This window comes from Chiloscyllium plagiosum, unplaced genomic scaffold (genome assembly GCF_037043375.1).
Source record: "Chiloscyllium plagiosum isolate Xiang-an unplaced genomic scaffold, Cpla_swu_hap1 HiC_scaffold_18, whole genome shotgun sequence".
NCBI classification, from domain to species: Eukaryota; Metazoa; Chordata; class Chondrichthyes; order Orectolobiformes; family Hemiscylliidae; genus Chiloscyllium; species Chiloscyllium plagiosum.
The window spans coordinates 2,985,174-3,007,813 of NW_028270156.1; the positions used below are offsets into that span (position 1 = coordinate 2,985,174).

General features: G+C 44.3%; 1 protein-coding gene across 15 annotated transcripts in view; it reads right to left on the minus strand.

Moving 5' to 3' along the window:
* Positions 1-22,640, minus strand: part of ano1a (anoctamin 1, calcium activated chloride channel a) — a 228,939-nt gene that overhangs the window by 15,999 nt on the left and 190,300 nt on the right. For all 15 annotated transcript variants that reach the window (XM_043705340.2, XM_087996249.1, XM_087996250.1 and 12 more), the window contains 2 exons: positions 20,911-21,063; positions 14,032-14,084 (listed from right to left, as the gene is read on the minus strand). In XM_043705340.2, coding sequence (XP_043561275.2) covers positions 14,032-14,084; positions 20,911-21,063 — 206 coding nt within the window. The remainder of the gene's footprint in view (positions 1-14,031; positions 14,085-20,910; positions 21,064-22,640) is intronic.

Genomic DNA, 22,640 nt, shown 5'->3' on the forward strand with positions numbered 1-22,640 from the left:
GGGGTGGTGCATGTGTGGAATGAGCTACCAAAGGAAGTGGTGGAGGCTGATACAATTACAGCATTTAAAAGGGATCTGGATGGGTATATGAATAGGAAGGGTTTGGAAGAATGTGGGCCTAATGTTGGCAAATGGTACTAGATCAGAAGGGATGACTGGTCAACATGGAAGAGTTGGACTGAAGGGTCTGTTTCTGGGCCGTATAATTCTGACAATGTTGGTAATTAGATTTTAAAATATTTTTTGACAGAAGTAGTGGGTGAGAACCGCGGCAGGTTTGTTTTGCACTAGGCCTCTATATAAAAGGAAAGGGAAAAAAAAAATAACAGAAGGACCAATTCGCTTCCTTTCACACAGTGTGCACTCGGATCCAGCTGGGTATGTGCACACAAGGCCCTTACACGAGGTGAGATGGCATTGTAGTGCAGCATTGACAAACAGAACTGTCCTGCAAGTGGGCCAGAGATGGACCATGAGGATGCAGTGAGCATGGGACTTGCCAGAACTCTCAGGGAGCTCTTCCACAGATCCCGGAAGGTGGCAGGGCAGGTTAATAGGGTAGTTAAGACCGCACACTGGACACTTGTCTTTGTCAGTTGTGGGATAGATTTTAAAAGTCTGAGATTTCATTGGAGCTGTACAGACCTTTGGTTAGGCCCTAGCTGGAGTACCGTGCCCAGCCCTGGTCACTGCATTATACGAAAGGGGGTAATTACACTGAAAGGGGTGCAGAAGAGCTTCACCAGGATGGCAACCTGCATTTGTTCATGGGATGTGCAGGCTGCTGATGGTGAGGCACTTACTGTCGACCCTTAACTGTTCTTGACTAGTTACCTGCTTAAACACTGCTATAAGGCCAAACCTTGTAACTTGTGCTCTCAGTGAAGGGACGGGTTGGGGTTTATGATTTGGGGGAGGGGGGGGGAACCAAAAAAAAAAAAAAAAAAGAGTTGGAGAAGCTCCAAAATGTACCTTGCTCTTCAAGAAGTCTGATGTGGGATCACTTTCATCCACTTCAGGAGTGGTTGAATTGTGCTCTGGGAAGGTGAGTGAACTCATATTTAGGCAGCAGCTGAACCTGAGGCACTACATGGGTAGAGTCTCCCACCCACCCTCCTCCTTTAATCCAAAAAAAAAAACACTGGCGGGTTGATAACACTTTTCTATTTCTTTTCTATCATGGGAGGGCTATAGTCAGGGAGGATTCAGTTGTAAGGGGAGTAGATAGGTGTTTCTATGGTCAAAAAGGAGACTCCCAAATAGTATGTTGCCTCTCAGGTGCACAGGTCAGGAATGTCTCAGATCAGCTGCAAAACATTCTGAAGGGGGGAGGGTGAACAGCCAATTACTGTGGTGCATATAGACACCAGAGATATAGGTAATAAATAAGATGAGGTCCCTCAAGCAGAATTTAGGGAGTTAGGAGCTAAGTTAAAAAGTAGGACCTTAGAGGTAGTAATCTCAGGATTGCTACCAGTGCCACGTGCTGGTCAGAGTAGGAATAAAAGAATAGGAAGGATGAATGCGTGGCTTGAGAGATGGTGCAGGAGGGAGAGGTTCAGATTTTTGGGACATTGGGACTGGTTCTGGAATAGGTGGGACTAATAAAAATTGGACAGTCTACACCTGGGCCAGACTGGAACCAATGTCTTTGGGGGTGGTTTAGCGAACACTGTTGAGGAGGGTTTAAACTAATGTGGCAGTGGGATGGGAACCAAATGAGGAGGTTAGTGGATAGTAAGGAGGTTGTAATGAAAGCCTGTAAGGAACTAGGCAATGAAGTCAGCATGACTAAGGGGAAGAGTAGGCAGGAAGTGGCAGATGGTGAACACAGAGAGACTGTAGTCTGAGGTATAGTAGGTAAGGCAGATGAACCCAGGGCTTGGATTAGTACCTGGGAGTACTATGTTATTGCTATTACTCAGACTTGGTTGGGGGAAAGGCATGATTGGCAACTAAATATTGTATCCCAGGATAGCGATGCTTCAAGTGGGATAGAGAGGGAGGTAAAAGGGGTGGAGGAGTTGCATTACTGGTCAGAGAGGATATCACAGCTGTGCTGAAGGACTGCACTATGGAGGACTCGAACAGTGAGGCAATATGGGCAGAGCTCAGAAATAGGAAGGGTGCAGTGACAATGTTGGGGCTGTACTACAGGCCTCCCAACAGCGAGCGGGAGATAGAGGTACAAATATGTAAAGAGATTATGGAAAGATGTAGGAGCAACAGGTGGAGGAGATAGGAGATTTTAATTTTCCCAACATTGACTGGGATTCACTCAGGTGTTAGAGGATTGGATGGAGCAGAATGTGTAAGCAGCATCCAGGATGGTTTTCTCGAGCAGTATGTAAATAGTCCAACTCAGGAAGGGGCCACACTGGGCCTGGTGTTGGGGAATGATCCCAGCCAGGTGGGTGAAGTTTCAGTGGGGGATTACTTTGGGAATAGTGATCACAATTCAATTAGTTTTAGAATACTCATGGACAAAGACGAGAGTGTCCTAAAGGAAGAGCTAAACTGGGGGAAGGCCAACTATACCACAATTGGGCAGGAGCTGGGGAATGTGGATCGGGAGCAGCTGTTTGAGGGAAATCCACATTCGGTATGTGGGAGGCTTTTAAAAAAATAAAAGAGGTTAATTAGAGTCCAGGAGAGATTTGGTCCGATTAGTAGCGGACACTAAGATTGGTGGAGTAACAGATAGTGAAGGGGACTGTCAGAGAATGCAGCAGAATAGAGAGACTGGACAGGTGGGTGGAGAAATGGCAGTTCAACTAGGTAAAAACAAGGACTGCAGATGCTGGAAACCAGAGTCTAGATCAGAGTGGTGCTGGAAAAGCACAGCAGGTCAGGCAGCATCCGGGCAGCAGGAAAATCGACATTTCGGGCAAAAGCCCTTCATCGATTTCTGATGAAGGGCTTTTGCCCAAAACATCGTTTTTCCTGCTCCTCGGATGCTGCCTGACCTGCTGTGCTTTTTCAGCACCACTCTGATCTAGACAAATGGCAGTTCAATCCGAGCAAATGTGAGGTGATGCATTTTGGAAGATCCAATTTAAGAGTGAACTACACAGTAAATGGAAGAGATCGAGGGAAAATTGGTGTACAGAGAGATCTGGGTGTTCAGGTCCATTGTTCCCTGAAGGTGGCAACACAGGGTAATAATGGTCAAGGCGGCATGCAGCACGCTTTCCTTCATCGGACAGGGTATTGAGTACAAGAGTTAGCAGGTCATGTTACAGTTGTATAAGACTTTGGTTCAGTCAGGTTTGGAATACTGCATACAATTCTGGTCGCCACATTACCAAAAGGATGTGGATACTTTGGTGAGGGTGCAGAGGTGGTTCACCAGGATGTTGCCTGATATGGAGGGTGCTAGCTATGAAGAAAGGTTGAGTAGCTTAGGATTATTTTCATTAGAAAGACAGAGGTTGAGGGGGGACCTGACTGAGGTCTACAAAATCACGAGAGGTGTAGACAGGGTAGATAGTAAGAAGCTTTCTCCCCCCCACCCCCACCCCTCCAGAGTGGGGGACTCAATTACTAGGGGTCACAAGCTCAAGTTGAGAAGGGAAATGTTTAAGGGAGGTATACATGGAAAGTTCTTTATGCAAAAGGTGGTAGATGCCTGGGAGGTGCTAGAGGGGGGCACAAAATAGTGGGCAGCATGGTGGCACAGTGGTTAGCACTGCTGCCTCACAGCGCCAGAGACCCGGGTTCAGTTCCCGCCTCAGGCGACTGACTGTGTGGAGTTTGCACGTTCTCCCCGTGTCTGCGTGGGTTTCCTCCGGGTGCTTCGGTTTCTTCCCACACTCCAAAGGTGTGCAGGTTAGGTGAATTGGCCATGCTAAATTGCCCGTAGTGTTAGGTAAGGGGTAAATGGAGGGGTGTGGGTGGGTTGCGCTTCGGCGGGTCGGTGTGGACTTGTTGGGCTGAAGGGCCTGTTTCCACACTGTAAAGTAATCTAATCTAATCGCGTCATTTAAGATGCATCTGAACAGTTACATGAATGGGCAGGGAGCAGAGGGATGCAGATCCTTAGGAAATAGGCTATAGGTTTAGATAGTGGATCTGGATTGGCTCAGGTTTGGAGGGGCCGAAGGGCCTGTTCCTGTGCTGTAACGTTCTTTGTTCACTTGAAAAGGCAGACCTGAATTCTCGGTCTGGGCAAAGCACCCTCTGACCACAGGGTTTCTCCTGAACAGAGTGTTTCAGTGTAGATTTCTCAGTGGAAGGGGCCTTAAGCCTAAGGATGTCTGCCAGCAGGGACAGTGCTACCCAACTGAACCCCAGCTGCCAGTTTCAGGGTAAAGAATGAATGACTGTGGGTCATACTGACTGGGCTTAGAACGAGGATGTATTAAAGAGTATGCAAGCCGGACACCTGTCCCCTCACTAACCGTGAATGTTTCTCCTTTGGATAAGTATCTTTTTGGATAGAAGCTGTTTGGGAGTGGGTGCTGGGGGAAGGGGATGGTAACAACTGGGAGAACAGATGTGTGCCATTTTAGGTCATGGCTTATTTTTCATGCTTGTAACATCTGGAAGTACATTTCATGAATTCATAGAGTGCTATCACACTATTCAGGCAGCGGTACGCAGCACAAAATGTTCGCAATTTTAAAATGCTCTCGGTAAAATCAATTTGTTAGAAGCACCATTAAACTCAAATGTTCTCCCATTCACATTGAGACTATCCACCAGGTTGTCTGGAAAATTTGATAGATCTCAAACAGAACAAGCAGCTGGAGTGTGGGCATCCATTAGGTGCTGTGGGCAATCAGGTCAGAGGCTGGGAACATAGCGAGTAACTCACCTCCTGACTCTCCAAAGCCATCTAGAAGACACATATCAGCAGTGTGATGGAACATTCCCCACTTGGCTACATAGTCATACAGCACAGAAACAGACCCTTCGGTCCAACCCATACATTCTGACCAAGTTTCTCAACTGCTTACTTTTAGCCCATATCCAGCTAAACCTTTCCCATTCATGTGCCTGTCCAAATGGCTTTTAAACGTTATAACTGTACCTGTATCTACCACTTCCTCTGGCAGTTCATTCTACATATGAACCACCGTCTATGAAAATGTTGCCCTTTAGGTCTTTTTAAAATTCTGTCCCTTCTCACCTTAAAATTATGCTCTCTAGTTTTGAGCTCCAACCCAAGGGAAAAGATTCACGTTATCTATGCCCCTCATGATTTTATAAACTTCAATAAGTCATCTCTCAACCTCTGATGCTCCAGGGAAGAAAGTCCTAGCTTATGCAGCCTCTCCACTGTACTGCCCAGTACACAAGAGACCTCGCCAACATCCTGTACAATCTCAACACGTCCCGGCTCCTATTCTCAGTGGTCTGAACATAAAGGCAAGTGTGCTCAAAGCCTTCTTAACAACTGTTGACCTGCGATACAACCTTCAAAGAACTACGCACTGAACGTTTAGGTCTCTGTTCTACAACACTCCCCCAGGCTCTACCATTAACTGTGAAAGTCCTGCCCTTGAAGATCCAACAAATCTCAGACTTTATATTAGCCGAGAGAAAACAATACATTTGCTTGGCACCACACCCTCAAACATGTACTACTACTACCACTACCACTACCACTACCACTTACACTGCAGAAATTCACCACGGCTGCTTAGATCCATCTTCTCTAACCACAACCACTTCCATCCAGAAGAACAAGTGCAGCAGATACATGGGAACACCACCCCCTGCAAGTTCCTCTCCAAGCCACTCACTAGCCTGATTTGGAAATACTTTACTACACCTTCAGCGTCACTTGTCACTGGGTCAATATCCTGGAAGTTCCCTCCCTAAAGAGCATTGTGGGTCTACCTACAGCACATGGACCACAGTGGCCGGTTTTGGTCCAGAGAGTGTGGTGCTGGAAAAGCACAGGCCAGGCAGCATCCAAGGAGCAGGAAAATTGATGTTTCAGGAAAAAGCCCTCAATCAGCAACTGATTTTGTTCAATTTCACTCTTCAATGGATCCAAGACATTATGTATCCCTCAATTGTTGGCTGATTTTTTTTTTAAACAAATTAGATAAACAGAAGCCTTTAACTATTTCTTGTCCAGCCAATTGCAGATATGTTTCCAATGGTAGGCATCATTAGCAGACCTTGCAGATGAGGAGGACTCTCTTCCACACTCAGTAGGTGGCTGTACAGACCAATACGGCTATGGCAGGCTCTGTTACACTTGGGACAGAAGGGGATTGTGGGAAGGGGTGGGTGGGGCATTGATCTGGCATGGTGCTCCTTGTGCTGTTTTCCCCTGCCTTCCATTTATTCCTGAAGGCAAGCCTTAAGGTGCTCCAAGCCTTCCTAGATGCTGCTCCTCCAATTTGGAAGGCCTTGGGCCAGTAAGGCTTTGGAGGCGTAACTCTGAAACACTTCCTCTGTCCCACCTGATGTTTTTTGGAGTAGAGCACTTGTTTGGGGTGTCTTGGTTTGGTCATGGGGACGACAAGCCCAGCCCATCACAATCGATTGGGGGTTGGGGTGGTGATCAGTGCCTCAATTTTGGGGATGTGACCAGGTTGAGGATGCTGGTTTTTGGGACATCTGCCTTCCTATTGGATTGGCAGCACCTTGCACAGACAGTGTTGTCGGGACTGCACCAGCACCATAGGGTGCCTACTGTAGGCAGCCCATCTCTCAGAGCCATATGGGAGGACAGGAACCACCACAGCTCCGTATACCAGGAGCTTAGTGTCAGATCTGATGCTCTTCTTGACTAAGGATTTCCTCAGGCGACCAAAGGCTGTACTAGCTCACTGGAGATGGTGTGGATCTCCTCCATAGCTGCTTTAACCAACAGGACATCAAGGTATTGGAAGTGGTCAATGTTCTCTAAAGCCTCCCCAGGAACCTTGATGAGCAGGGATTTGCTCCACAATGCTGGGCCAGGTTGGTGGAGGACCTTCCAATGGTGAACTTTGTTCTATTAGTTGACCCCCTGAACAAAGAACAATACTGCACAGGAACAGGCCCTTCAGCCGCCAGGCCTGCACTGCCACATTTTACTCTTCCACACTAAAACTGTCTTCACTTACAGGATCTGTATCCTTCTATTCCCTTCCTATTCATGTATTTGTCCAGGTGCTTCTTGAATGCTGCGATTGTGTCTACTTCCACCACCTCCTCTGGCAACGTGTTCCAGATACTCACCACCCTTTATCTATAAACTGCTGTATCCTCTGACAATTCTAGTAATCAGATCTATCAGAGACTTTGTATGACCTACCGAGAAGAGGTTGGCTAACTGGGGGCAAGGGTCAGACCAGTTCGAATCACTTTGAAAGGTATGAATTTGTGGACAGAAAAGAAAAAAAGAGGACAAGTGGCCAGAAACCTCTTCAAAAAAGGGGTGGTGGGGCAATAAAACCATCTTAACTCACCACCCACCCCCACATACCCTCCTCCAAACTGAACAATGGAACAAAGAACACAGCACAGGAACAGGCCCTTCGGCCCTCCAAACCTGCATGGATCCAGATCCTCTATCTAAACCTGCACCTATTTTCTAAGGATCTGTATCCCTCTGCTCCCTGCCCTTCATGTATCTGTCGAGATATATCTGAAATACTACTTTGTGGTATAATATTGTTATGGCCTCTGGGAACTGGACATAAAAATCGACATTTCAGTAAAGGAAGAAGAGAAGTGAAATGCCGACAAAGAAAATTCCAGCATGCTGTCATTTACCATAGGACATTTGACTTTTCCAAGCTTGTGTGTTTAACATCTATAGTTGCCTTACTGAACTCAGTGCTGCTCCTTCAGGAGCCTCAGATTAATCTGGAATGTCCATCTGTGGCTACTTCAGAGTTGGCTCTACTCAAGGCCTAAGTGTTTGGAGGTATCTAGCAGAGAACTAAGTCAAGGAAAGGAGGAATTAATGATGTTCCCAACTATTTGGCTATTTTCCAAAAGGAGGAAAAAAGGTCAAAAATCTGTCTTTGTTCTGTTCCCAGTAGAAATCTTGATTTAGGAGAAAAATAATCTCACAGCTGTGTAAAGGCAATTTCCTTGGAAACTTTTCCCTCGTCCACTTGAGCACTTTGTGGTTTGGAATCCTACAGCAACCATGACAGAGTTCCAAGACAGCACATTTCTAAAGTCATCAGTCAGCCATTGAAATTGTACATGAAGTCAGGTACAAATGTTATTCACAGCTCTTTACTCTACTCTCCACACAAGCGGAAAGCCATTGCAATGGGACATCACCAGATCTTCACTTTTGTCATTCCTTGCAGATGTGTTGTGGGTTTGTTATATTTGAAATTGCCAAATACAATTAGCCTTAGCTGCCCCTCAGTGGGGCATTTTGCCAGAATGAAAACAATGATATAAAATGGACCATTTACTAGCTGAACTGGTGGGGAGGTTATTTGGCTTCAGCGCCATTTGGTCAGGATGAGATGCTGAGCTGTTTGAGATTGTAAAGTGGCTACAATTCTAAATCAGTGCAATACACCAGCCCAAAGTGATATCAGAACAGTGCTCCATAGTCCTGGAGGTGGTGTTAAATTTCATATTGGCATCCTCCTGTTATATACAAAACCTCAAAAATGCAGAAGTCAGAAGTGGGACATTGTTGCCTCAAATTTACTTTGACAGATTTTTAATTTACGGGTTGAAAGATTATGGAGAGTTTGCATATGGAGTTGAGCATGGTGGCTCAGTGGTTAGCACTGCTGCCTCACAGCGCCAAGGACCCGGGTTCGATTCCCACCTTGGACAACTGTCTGTGTAGAGTTTGCACAGTGTCTGCATGGGTTTGCTCCAGGCATTCCGGTTTCCTCCCACAATCCAAAGATGTGCACGTTAGGTGAATTGGCTAGGCTAAATTGCCCAGAGTATGCAGGGATGTGTTTGTTAGGGGTAAATGTAGAGTAATAGGATAGGGAATGGGTTTGGGTGGGCTACTCGGAGGGTCGTTGTGGACTTTATGGGCTGAAGGGCCCATTTCCACACTCGGGATTCTATGTTTAGCCAAGATCATATTAAATGGTGCAGGCTTGAGGGACTGAATTATCTATTCTGGCTCCCAATTCTCATGTTTTAAGTACTTCACAAAGCAAATAAAAAGGTGTAAACACTGTATAATAAACATTTAAAAGTAAAAGTTCCAGCATCATCTTCATGTGTTAATTTTTTTTCGTAGGTAGAAAGTATCTGGAAGAGGAACTGAGGGAATTATGTCATCTACAAACTTAGCAATACATATAGGTGGAGGGACAGGTAGTATTGAGGAAGCCAGTGGGTTGCAGAAGGACTTGGACAGGCAAAAAAGTGGCAGGTTGTGGGAAAGTGTGACGCTATGCACTTTAGTCGGAAGAATAGAGGTATGGACTATTTTCTAAATGGGGAAAGGCTTCGGCAATCTGAATCAAAATGGAACTTGGGAGTCCTAGTTCAGGATTGGCTTAATGTTTACATGCAGGTAGTCAGGAAGACAAATGTAATGTTGGCATTCATTTCAACAAGGCTAGAATACAAGAGCTGGGATATACTGCTGGGTGTGTATAAGGCTCTGGTCAGACCGCACTTCAAAAATTGTGAGCAGTTTTGAACCTGTATCTAAGGCAGGATATACTGGGTGTCCAGAAGTGGTTTATAAGGAAGGTCCTGGGGATGAAAGACTTGTCATATGAGGAATGGTTGAGGACTCTGGGTCTGGACTCAATGGAGTTTGGAACATTGAGGGGGAGCCTGATTGAAACTTACAAAATACAGAGAGGCCTGGAGAGAATGGACGTGGAAAAGATGTTTTCACTAGTAGCAGAGACTGGGACCTGAGGGCACAGCCCCAGAGTGAAGGGACGACCCTTTGTGAATCGACGACTCTATGGAACTCCACAGCCCTCTGCAGTAAAGTCATTGAGTGTATTGAAGACAGAGATAGATAGTATCATGATTAGTAGGGCTACGGGAAGAAGGCAAGAGAATGAGGTTGAAAAACAATGATTGAATGGCCGAGCAGATTTGAATTCTACTGCTATTTCTTATAGTCTTTTGGAAATCTTTGGTGCTGTCCAGTGAATCTGGGTGCAGTGTGTTCTGGTCGCCACACTACCAGGAGGACGTGGAGGCTTTGGAGAGGGTACAGAAACAGTTTATCAGGACATTGTCTGGTTTGGAGGGTATTAACCATGAGGAGCGATTGTATCAACTTACTTTTTCACTTGAACGAAGGATGAGGGGCAACCTGATAGAAGCTTACAAAATTCTGAGGAGCATGTATAGTCGAAGTCTTTTTCCCCAGGGCAGAATTGTCAATTACTAGGGGTCTTAAATTTACGGTAGAAGGGGGAGGTTTAAAGATGATACGAGAGGCAAGTTTGTTTTTGCACAGAAGATGGTGGAACATATCGCCAGAGGACCTGGTAGAAGCAGATAAAATAGCAATGTCTATTGAGGCATCTTGACAGATACATGAACAGGGAGGGAGTAGAGGGACATGGATCACAGAGGGAGAGTTTTTAAGTTTAGAAAGGCATCATGGATCAGTGCAGTCTTGGTAAGCCAAAAAGCTTGTTCCTGTGCTGTACTGTTCTTCTTTCACATTAATGTTGGACACTATTTTCAAATCTTAGACCAGCAACAAACAGGCACAGCCCATGAAAACCCAACTATCACAAAACAAGCTGCTGTTTAAGACAGCAGTATATTTACAAACACTGATAGAAGGCAGCTTCACAATTTCATTAAACCATCACATCTGGTAAATGTCCGTTAAATAAATAGACCCAAAATGGCTTGTGGTATTTATACAATCCTTTGATCCATTTGTTCATGGGGTCAAACCCATTCACGTTTCATTTCTCATTGCACCTGATATGTTCAGCACCTTGATTCTCGAAGGCTGGAATGGACTTTGCTGAGGCCAAGAATCGAAGGATGAAGCAGCAGACAGAGCGTGACATCATGGTGTGGGGCTTCATTCAAACTGGGAGCACGGTGAAATGTGGTCGTGCCAGGGGTCAGTCGGCTGGGGGGACAGACCCACTTTCTGCTGCCATGACCAAACACACTGAACATTGTGCTGAGTATCTTATAGCTGGGTTAAGGACACCCACTTATGGTGAGAGATCAATGAGGGGAGATGCAATTATCCAAAAGGTCTACATAGGAACCAATGGCAGTGATTGAACTAGGAATTATACTCTGCTGAGGGCTTGGGGAGAGAATGGGATTTCCACAAGTTAGACATGAGAAGTAGGATCAACTAAGGGCCGAAGAAATGTGAGAAACCTGTAATCACTGATGTTAGTCGGGAAAAACCCTTAGAGAAAATTCAAAGTCTAAAATGTGATGAGTCCATGGGACATGACAGCTGACATTCTGGTGTTGTAAAAGGGATAGCTACAGAAATAGTGGATGCACTGTATATGATTTTCCAAAATTTCCTTGGCTCTAAAATAGTCCCAAATTGAACATTAGCAAATGGAAACATTGTTCTTCAAGAGAGAAATAGGCGATCAACAACAGGTCAACTGACCTGACATCATTTGTTGGAAAAATTTTAGAGTCCTAGAAATGTAGATTATAGTACAAAGTTTTTGTTGGAGATTGAGGATGCAATGAGGAGGATATATAAAAGGGGAATAAGGTGATGAAGCATGCTGGAATCCCAGAAAGGTGGCAGCATATGAAAGGTTAAAGTGCAACATACGGGTCAATCGGGTTGTAGATAATGGGAGTATGGAGAGAGAATTGGGTCACAGGTACAACAGGCAATTAAGGTGGTAAATGGTAGATTGGCCTTCAAAGGCATTAGAGTACAAGAAAAAGGAAGTCTTTCTGCAGCTGTAGCAAGACTTATTTAGACAATGCACTCTGCACAATTTTGGTAGCCCCTGAAATGAGGGGGGTCTCCCATGACAAGAGGCTCACTAAACTGTGTCTATGTGCTCTGGGAGTGTAGAAGAATAAAAGGGATTTATCGAAACCTACGAAGATTCTGGAAGAGCTTGATGGGGGCGCGGGGGGAACACTAAAAAGAGGTCTGGTCTTTTGACTGGGGAATCAAGAACAAAGTCTCCAGGTAAAGGACAAAGAACAGAAATTGCTAGAAAAGCTCAGTAGGTCTGGCACCATCTGTGGAGAGAATCAGAGTTAATGTTTTAGGTCGAATGATCCTTCCAAAAGCAAAAGCATTAACTCTGATTCTCTCAACAGATGGCATCTGTCCTGCTGAGCTTTTCCAGCAATTAGTCTTTTGTCTGATTTACAGCATCCAAAGATCTTTTGGTTCTCAAGGTAAAGGAGATGATTGAAGACTGCAATAAGGAGAAATTCTTTCACTCAAAGGGTTGTAAACATTTTTATTCTTTTTCCACAAGACCTGTTGAATACTCAAATCATTGGGAATTAAAGGATGAGACAGATTCTTGTTGTGCTTACAGAAATGTGCTGGAACAATGTGTTCTGCAGTTTAATTCCTTCTAGCCCCACCGTTAGTCAGTGTCCCTGTCCAATCGACCACATGGGCAGACTCCAACTCCAGACACAGGCTGTTACAGTGTGACCTCCTATCCCACCAAAATGTTTGTTCAACAATGCCCTATCCACATTGAAGATCTTTCTCAAGACTGTAATAATGCAATAGTGCACCCCCACTTCCATTAAACTCAACAGCTGAAGGATATGCATTTTTATGAGACTCAATGTTAGTTTTACCTTAATTGGAAACTATCACTTTCAAAACAGTCAGACTCAAACTAATGTTGGATCATAAAGATGCATGAAATGACTGGCTTCAGTTCATAAATCTAATTTAAGAAAAGCACCATCAGTCTTGATTGTGTATACAATGTGCCATTATATATACACAAGGTATTCCTGTGCTGCATAAACCAAGTTTAAAACTTTATAAAAAGTCTAAAATGAAATAAAGCATGTGGCAACCACCCCATTACTTTTGAAACAATAGAAGTCTCTTACATTAGCCTCTTGGCTATTCTAATGTCAACCATGAGCAAACTTGGGAAAAGAAGCCGTCTTTATACTTTTCCCAATTGCAGAAAGCAGACTATGTGGAGTTGAAAGAACTGGCTATTTAGTGGAGGTTCTGTCAATTATGGTTTCATTGGCCCAAGTGTTGTTTGTGACCAAGTTGATGATTGCATGGAGCATTCTGCATCAAAGCAGTGAAATGTCAGTCATGCAGCATGGAAACAGACCCTTCCATCCAACTAGCCCATGCTGACAGTGTTTTTAACCTAATGTAGTCCCACCTGCCTGCACTTGGCCCATATCAATCCAAACCATTCCTATTCATGTACTTATCCAAGTGTCTTTTACATGATGTATCTTAGTTTGAAAGTTCATTCCACACAAAAAAAGTTGGACCCCTGCATCTTTTTAAAATCTTCCCCCCACCTTAAAAATATGCCTCTAGTTTTGAACTCCCCCACTTTAGGGAAGCAATTTTGCTATTCGCCTTATCTATGGCCATCATGATTTTATACGCCTCTACCAAGGTCACATCTCAACTTCCTACACTCCAGTGGAAAATGTCCCAGCCTATCCAGCCTCTCCCTAATAACTCAAACCTTCCATTCCCAGCAACATCCTGGATCTTTTCTGGACCTTCTCCAATGTTAAAGCTTAACATTAATGCTTCAGTTTAACTGTGAAAGTTCAGTATGGGTGGGGGAGAGGGGGAACCCTCATTCAGATTGCATGGAGAAAGGTACTAAACAGTAGTAAGGCCCCACTGAGCTCCCATTCTCTCAATTTTACAGATCAATCAGATTTGACTCATACAATTAATTCGCATTGGATCATGTTTCTCATTTCTGGAGATTGTCTTGCCTCTAACTTTGCCGTCGATTCTTTGGGCATCCCTTCAAATGCCCGTTTCCCCCACCCATTAAATGTAACTGAATTAATTAGCAAACACTTGAGACAATCAGATCATACATACACTCTGGATTAGTTATTTTCATATTTATATCTTGAACAGTGCAGTGAAAATTCCTTAAGGACATTTAAATAATATTTACTTACATTTATGATGACAGCCAACTTCCCAATTCCTCTCAGAATGTTGTACCAGATACCTAAATACAACAGGACACCAGTGAGATTATTTTGGATATTGTCAGGCGAGTTTCATGCTCTTCCACTTTCTGAAAGCAATAGCTGACATCAAACCAATCCTTGAGAAAAGAACAATTTCAACTCAAACTTAACTCTCACTCATTCATTTTGAGATTCACAACACTACAATGTGACTCAGTAGGTTCAGCTTAGATATATATAAAACCATAACCACCACTACAAAATTGCAGGTGCTTGAGACAGCACTACTGCTACATTACCTATAGACTTTGATGGATTCCAATTCAGGAGATAGGATTAGAGTGGTGCTGGAAAAGCACAGCAGGTCAGGCAGCATCCGAGGAGCAGGAAAATCGATGTTTCGGGCAAAAGCCCTTCATTCCTGCTCCTCAGATGCTGCCTGACCTGCTGTGCTTTTCCAGCACCACACTAATCTGGACTCTGATCTCCAGTCCTCACTTTCATCTAGTCCAATTCAGGTGACACAGTAGAAGTTGAAGATCATTCTTGAGTTTAAAATTAGGAGACAATAATAATGTTAGACAACATTAGAAACACTGGTAACTTGGATAAAGACCCTGAGATTTCAGATTGCTCACAGCAAGTAGCATTCCCCACCAATTCCTACTTTGGATTGGTCATGATTTGAAGATGCTGGTGTTGGACTGGAGTGTACAAAGTTAAAATTCAACACCAGGTTATAGTCTAACAGGTTTATTTGAAGTACAAGCTTTCAGAGCGCTGCTCCTTCATCAGGCGGTTGAAGGAGCAGTGCTCCAAAACCTAGTGCTTCCAAATAAACCTGTTAGACTATAACCTAGTGTTATGCAATTTTTAACTTTGGAATTGGTGATTGACTTCACTTAAACACTTGAGCATAGGATGCTGAGGGGAAGTACGACAGAAAGCCAATGGACCTCGAAGTCCTTTTGCTTGCATTTGATGCAAATAAAAGTTGACAAATTGCAAGTATGTGGGAGGACGAGCAGCAGCCACAGCACATCCCTAAAGAGGGGAATCTGCCTGAAGACCAAGGTCTTATTGTGGTGCTCTGGTCCTAATCCTGTTCAAGGTTCATTGGCCTCCCAGTTGCCCAATGAAAAGGATGGATGATCACAAATGGGAGGGAATCCTGGGCTGATACTGAGAAGTATGACTTCACACAAAAGGATAGTATAAATCTGTCACCGATTTCCCCCAAGTGTAAGGCTTGTTCAGTTGAAATTCTCAAAAAACTTAAAAATCTATCCTCACAAAGTCAAGGAATGTTTATGGAAATCAATTGTAAAGATGGACTTTAGATCTGCCTGAATAACAGAACAGGCACAAGGGGAAGGATGGTCTATTCTTGTCCCAGGTTACCTCGACATGGTCCTGTCCCCCTTAGTCCAAGAACTCCCCACCTACCTTCGGGACACCACCCATGCCCTCCACCTCCTCCATGATTTTCGCTTCCCCGGTCCCCAACGCCTTATCTTCACCATGGACATCCAGTCCCTGTACACCTCCATCCCCCATCACGAAGGAGTCAAAGCCCTCCACTTCTTCCTCTCCTGCCGACCCAACCAGTACCCTTCCACTGACACCCTCCTTCGACTGACTGAACTGGTCCTCACCCTGAACAACTTCTCTTTCCAAACCTCCCACTTCCTCCAAACCAAAGAAGTAGCCATGGGCACCCGCATGGGCCCCAGCTATGCCTGCCTCTTCATAGGATATGTGGAGCAGTCCATCTTCCGCAGCTACACTGGCCCCACCCCCCACCTTTTCCTCCGCTACATCGATGACTGTATCGGCGCTGCCTCGTGCTCCCACGAGGAGGTTGAACAGTTCATCCACTTCACCAACACCTTCCACCCCAAACTCAAATTCACCTGGACCGTCTCAGACTCCTCCCTCCCTTTCCTAGACCTTTCCATTTCTATCTCGGGCGACCGAATCAACACGGACATTTACTATAAACCGACCGACTCCCACAGCTACCTAGACTACACCTCCTCCCACCCTACCCCCTGTAAAAAAGCCATCCCATATTCCCAATTCTTTCGTCTCCGCCACATCTGCTCCCAGGAGGACCAGTTCCAAATCCGTACAACCCAGATGGCCTCCTTCTTCAAGGACCGCAATTTCCCCCCAGACGTGGTCAACAATGCCCTCCACCGCGTCTCTTCCACTTCCCGCTCCTCTGCCCTTGAGCCCCGCCCCTCCAACCACCACCAGGACAGAACCCTACTGGTCCTCACCTACTACCTCACCAACCTCCATGTACAGCGCATCATCCGCCGTCATTTCAGCCACCTCCAAACGGACCCCACCACCAGTGATATATTTCCCTCCCCTCCCCTATTAGCATTCTGAAAAGACCACTCCCTCCATGACTCCCTCGTCAGGTCCACACCCCCCACCAAACCAACCTCCACTCCCAGCACCTTCCCCTGCAACCGCAAGAAATGCAAAACTTGCACCCACACCTCCCCCGTTACTTCCCTCCAAGGGATACTTCCATATCTGCTACAAATTCACCTGCACCTCCACACACATCATCTATTGCATCCGCTGCACCCGATGTGGCCTCCTCTATATTGGGGAGACAGGTCGCCTACTTGCGGAACGGTTCAGAGAACACCTCTGGGACACCCGCACCAACCAACCCAACCACCCCGTGGCTCAACACTTTAACTCCCCATCCCACTCCACCAAGGACATGCAGGTCCTTGGACTCCTCCATCGCCAGACCATAGCAACACGACGGTTGGAGGAAGAGCGCCTCATCTTCCGCCTAGGAACCCTCCAACCACAAGGGATGAACTCGGATTTCACCAGTTTCCTCATTTCCCCTCCCCCCACCTTGTCTCAGTCAAATCCCTCGAACTCAGCACTGCCTTCCTAACCTGCAATCTTCTTCCTGACCTCTCCGCCCCCACCCCACTCCGGCCTATCACCCTCATCTTGACCTCCTTCCACCTATCGCATTTCCAACGCCCCTCCCCCAAGTCCCTCCTCCCTACCTTTTATCTTAGCCTGCTGGGCACACTTTCCTCATTCCTGAAGAAGGGCTTATGCCTGAAACATCGATTCTCCTGTTCCTTGGAAGCTGCCTGCCTGCTGCGCTTTTCCAGCAACACATTTTCAGCCCAGGTTACAATATACCCTTCTGATAATCATGCTATTGTTAACACTGGCAACTTACTCCTGCACCAGTTTCTTTTTAAAATCCTTTCATGCAATAAAATGTCATTTGTTTTTCCGTGAAAATCACATCACTCATGAATAAATTGCACCAATGTCACTTGCTAGTTTAAGTAAGGATACTTTAATTAATGCAGTCGAGTTAGATAAGGGTTAATACTTTGTTGACCAACCTTGCAATATTGGCTATTTCTGGAACTTCCGAACATATGGTGTGTGTGTGTGTGTGTATATATGAAGCCAGAAAATCCAATGGCTGATATCTCCCACAAAACAGAATCTGGGAATTAGCTTAGTGACTAGTTTCCATGGTTTGCAGATGCTACTGAAATTTAAGAAGCTACTTTCTATTTCAAGAAGAGTTAACTCATTGTTTGCTGTACATCCTGGCTTCAAATGACAGCATTTGCAGAATACACAATCCTGAGAAAATAAAACCATGTGCTGCTGCTTCTCTCCCTCTCTTGTTGAAGGATCTATTTTTTCTTCTTAAATGAGATTTCTCTCCTGTCCCACCTCCTTGGACCATTTTAAAATCCATTCTAGAAAGCTCTCTATTTTACTTGGGATAACAAATTGGAAGATCAGGTCAGCTGTGCTTCTGATATCCTCCATGGGCCTAGCATGAAGGTCTGGTCCATTTTAACAGTTTGTCTTAACTACAGGATGCCTTGGTAGATTTATCCCTTTGTGCCTATTTGCACTTTGAACCAATTCACTTTGGTTCAGTTTGAACCAAACTCTCCCCTTTCATCTGACATACAAGATGTTTTGCATCGCTTCTCTGTCAGATTATTGATGGCCATAGATCCACCTCTTCAAAACAGAACCCCAAATATCTGAGTCAAAGATCAGCTGCCCAGGATCCCTCATCCTGGATTTGATTAAGTTTTTATAATTCACAGTTCCGGTCTCAATTGGTTGATCAGGAATTTCACCACAAACAAACATTCATGACTTTCAATCTCTCTGTTGAAGTAAAAATTGTTACTCAAAAATATAAACCTGTTGTAAATCGGGAAACAACAGAAAAGCTGGAAATAAACACACTTTTTTGAAAGCAATTAAACACACCTAAGGGACATTTCCCCAACATTTCACCCTTCCAGATAAGGGCACAAGCTGTGAACAGACCTGTTCTGGGGCATCTTAATTTGTCTCAAAGTGAATTCCCCTCCCACTTTTGAGAAAAAAAAGAAATGAAATTGAAAAATATTCATTGCGACAAGGGTCTTAATTGCTGCATAAATATATCAACCACGCAGGGACAAGTTACTAGTCTTTGTTTTTAATATACATGCAAATCAAAAAGTCAGAACTTTATTTAAAAAAAGGATGCAGACACCAGTTGAAAGGAAAGTGCAAAGTTGCTGAGTCCTAAAGTGCAAAAGGTGCTGGAAGAGAATCGGACATTAATAAAATCTACACTGTTCTCAGTACAAGAGCAGGGGGTGATGTTGAACTTGTACAAGGCACGTGTTAGGCCACAGCCAGAGTATTGTGAACAGTTGTGAGCACTGCATGATGGGAAAAAATGAGAATGCATTGGATTGAATGCAGAAATGATTTACAAGATGGTTCCTGGAATGAGAAACTTTAGCTGAGGATAGATTGGAGAGATTGGAACTGCCCTGGCGGAGAAGGTGGCTAAGAGACTTCCAAGATTATAAGCAGTGGGTTGGGGAGGATTGTAGGGAGAAGCTGTTCCTGCCCATAAAAGGATCAAGAACAAAAGATTTAAAGTTCAGTGTAAATGAAACAAAGATGATGCAGGGAGAATGGTCTTCACACAGTAAGTAGTCAGGGTCCAAAATACACTGCCAGAAAATATGGGTGAAGGTGAGTTCAATTGAGGCATTGAAGAGGGCAGCGAATGGTTACTTGGATTAAAAATAAGGCACAAGGGTATGGGATGGGGAAGTGCGGGAGAATGCTTTTAAGTAACGATGGGATTTGAAAAGCTGCTGCAGACACGATGGGCTGAATGGCCTTTGTGCCATATCTGATTCTGTGAAGCTCTTTGCTGACAGTGAAATGATCATTGCAATTGGATCTATTTATCTGTCTCATGGTAAAGCATTGAAATTCTAGCTTTTAAAAATAAAACTGCCTGGGAGTAGAAATCAAAATGATTGAAATGAAAACAAAGCAAACCTGATCAAAAACATAACAGGAAACACACTCAGTACAACAGGAATTCTTTGCAGGTCTTGTTTAATTTAAAAAAAAAAATTTAAAACAAATAATTTGGTTGAAGGATGTCCACAAAGGAATTGGTTTGTGAATATCATTTCTAATTTACAATCTATGATCTTGCATTTCATTAGCTCATCATGAATGGTACAGATCAGATGAAGCTATCTGGCCCATGGCGTGTGCTGACTCTCTGGAAGAGTTGACTGGTTAATTCCATTGCTGTTTCTTTATATGCTTGCAACACTCATAGGATTTATCCAATTGCAACCTGAAAGTTGCTATTAAACCTATGTTTCCATTGCCCAGTTTTTCATTCACTGGAAGGACAATAATCACTGGCTGGGCCAACAGTTATTACTCATCCCATCTGCCCCTCAAGGTGGTGGTGAGCTGCCTTCTTGAACTGCTGCAGTCCATATACTGCATGTAGACCCACAACACTGTTAGGGAGGGAATTTCAGGATCTGTGTTCTACAAGTGTTGTTGGAGCTGTACTCATCCAGACATGGGCTGAATGACCTCTTTGTGCCGTAATGGATTTTGAGGGAGTATTCCATCCCACTCCTGACGTGGGCCTTGTAGACTGTAGAATCAGGAAGTGCATTACTCACTGCAGTATTCCTAGCTTCTAACTTGCTCTTGTAGCTTGTGTTGACATGGCACGTCCAGTTGAGTTTCTGGTCAATGGTAACCCCCAGGATGTTGATAGTGGGAGATTCAGTGATGGTAACATCATTGAATCTCAAGGGACACAGGTAATTGGCGATGGTCATAGCCTGACATGGTCACATGTTATCTGCCACATGTCAACACAAGCCTTGATATGTCCAGATCTTATTGCATTTGAACATGAACTACTTCAGTATCTGAGCAGGGACAAATCGTGTTGAACATTGGTGAACATTCCCACTTCCGACCTTATGATGGAAGGAAGGCCATTTACGCAGCAGCTGAAGATGGTTAGGTCTGGGACACCCCAGAACTAAACAGACAGCACTATATCTTACAATAGGAGACATCTTTTATACAAAAGTGGGTCTGAGAACAGCAAGAGATCATAAAATCCCTAAAGTACAGAGCATCCCATCTAAACCCAGCCCTCTACTTGATTCCTGTAACCCTGCATTTCCCACGGCTATTTCATCTAGCTTGCACATCCCTAGACACAATGGGCAATTTAATACAGCCAATCCACATGACTGTGGGAGGAAACTGGAGCACCCGGGAGAAAACCCACAGACAAGGGGAGAATGTGCAAATTCCACACAAACAGACAGTCATTTCAGGATGGAATCGAACTTGGGTCCCTGGTGCTGTGAGGCAGTAGTGCTAACTATTGAGCCAACGTGCTGCCCCAAGTTGTACTAAGTCAGATACAAGCTGTCCTTTTTTGTCACTAAGAACAGTAAAGTATCACAATAATCATGGAGATTGACTGACCAATATCCTTTGCTTTCATTGCATCAGGTCTTCGGAGCTCGCTGGTGAATTTCTTAGCATCCAGTCGGATTTCAATGACGTTGTTGAGTAGTGCAAACAATGGAGCAAGTGGGAAGGAGGCCACAAAGAGGGTCACAAATCCAAACTGGATGACTGCAGAATGAATAGTTCACATGTTAGACATTCAAAAACAGCAACTTATCATTTACTTGGAGTCAGAGTCAACCCTGAGGCCACTCTGAAAATAGGATCACAACATAAACATAGCAATGAACAGAAATAGTATGTCTGTGTCAAATTTTGATCTGGATTTTGTGGTCAACATTGAACCAATATTGCTCACTACTGAACTCAAACAAAAATCCACCCACTGATGTGATCTTGTGACCTTTCCCAATTGGTTGGGATCTGGCACCAAATCAACAGATCTCTAGTCATCCAGCAGCAGTGATGCCATCAAACAAGATGAGCAATGAATCATGATAGAGTTCCTGTGCAAACACAGGAGTTAGTTACACATCTATAAGCTGCTGCCATTTTAATTATATTTGAGAGCACGCAACACAAAATGATTAAGACAGGCAGATTGCACTCAGATAGGAGTTGAAATATTGAACTTAAGAGCTTAAAACATTCCAAATTTTTAATTAACAGAGAAACATCGCACTCTACAAATAAAAAACACGCAACGATTTTGCCAGTGATATGAATGAACTTGATACCTGGGAATAAAATGGTGCACCTCTTCATTAGAAACAGTTACAGGGCTGACTGCCATTTCCGCCCACCACATCTATGCTAGCTCGCCAAATGGGTATTGCACCCATCACTCCCCTGCCTTCTCCCAATATCCCTGCACATGCTGCCTTCCCAAAAAACCATCTAGTTCCCTTTTTAAAACCTTGATAATTTCACCCGCTCCACCACATTCAGAGTGCATTCTAGATTCTAACTACTCCTTGTGAGAAAATCTGTGGATCTCTGGGAAATCCTGTGAATGATTTTTAAAATGTTCTTTCTTCATGTCACTCTTGCTTCTTTTACAAGTTATTTTATACCTGTACTTTCTCATTCGAAATTAGAGAGTTGTGAACGTAGCCCAATCCTCCACACAAACCATCCTTCCAACCATTGACACTTCCCACTGCCCTGGGAAAGCAGCCAACATTAAAGACCCCTCCCACCCCAGTTATACTCTTCCATTGGGCAGATGATACTAAAGTCTGAAAACAGGTACCAACTGATTTAAGAACAGCTTCTTGCCCTCTGTTATCAGACTTGTGAACGCAACTCTCATATTAGAGTTGATCTTTTTCTGCACCTTCTGGGACTGTAACACAATATTCTGCATCCTTTCTATCACCCCTATGTACAAATGTAAGGAATGATTTGTCTGGTTAGCACACAAAAGAATACCTTTCACTATCGCAGCAGTTGACACTAATAAATCAAATCAAATCCCATGCTTTCGTATGTGGGAACATTTTCACACTTGGTTACTCTATCCAGACACATGACTGATTATTTCAATCAAATCTCCGTTCAGCTTTATCTTCTGCAAAGGGAACTGTCCCAAGTTCTCCCATCTGCCCTCATTACCAGCATTTCCTCATCCCTAGAGCCAGCTTTGAATTTTTTCTACACAAGGCTTTAAGAGTGAGATGGAATACCAAAGCAGGGAAACCGTTCCAAGTGTATTAGAGACCTCAGCTACACAACTGTATACACTT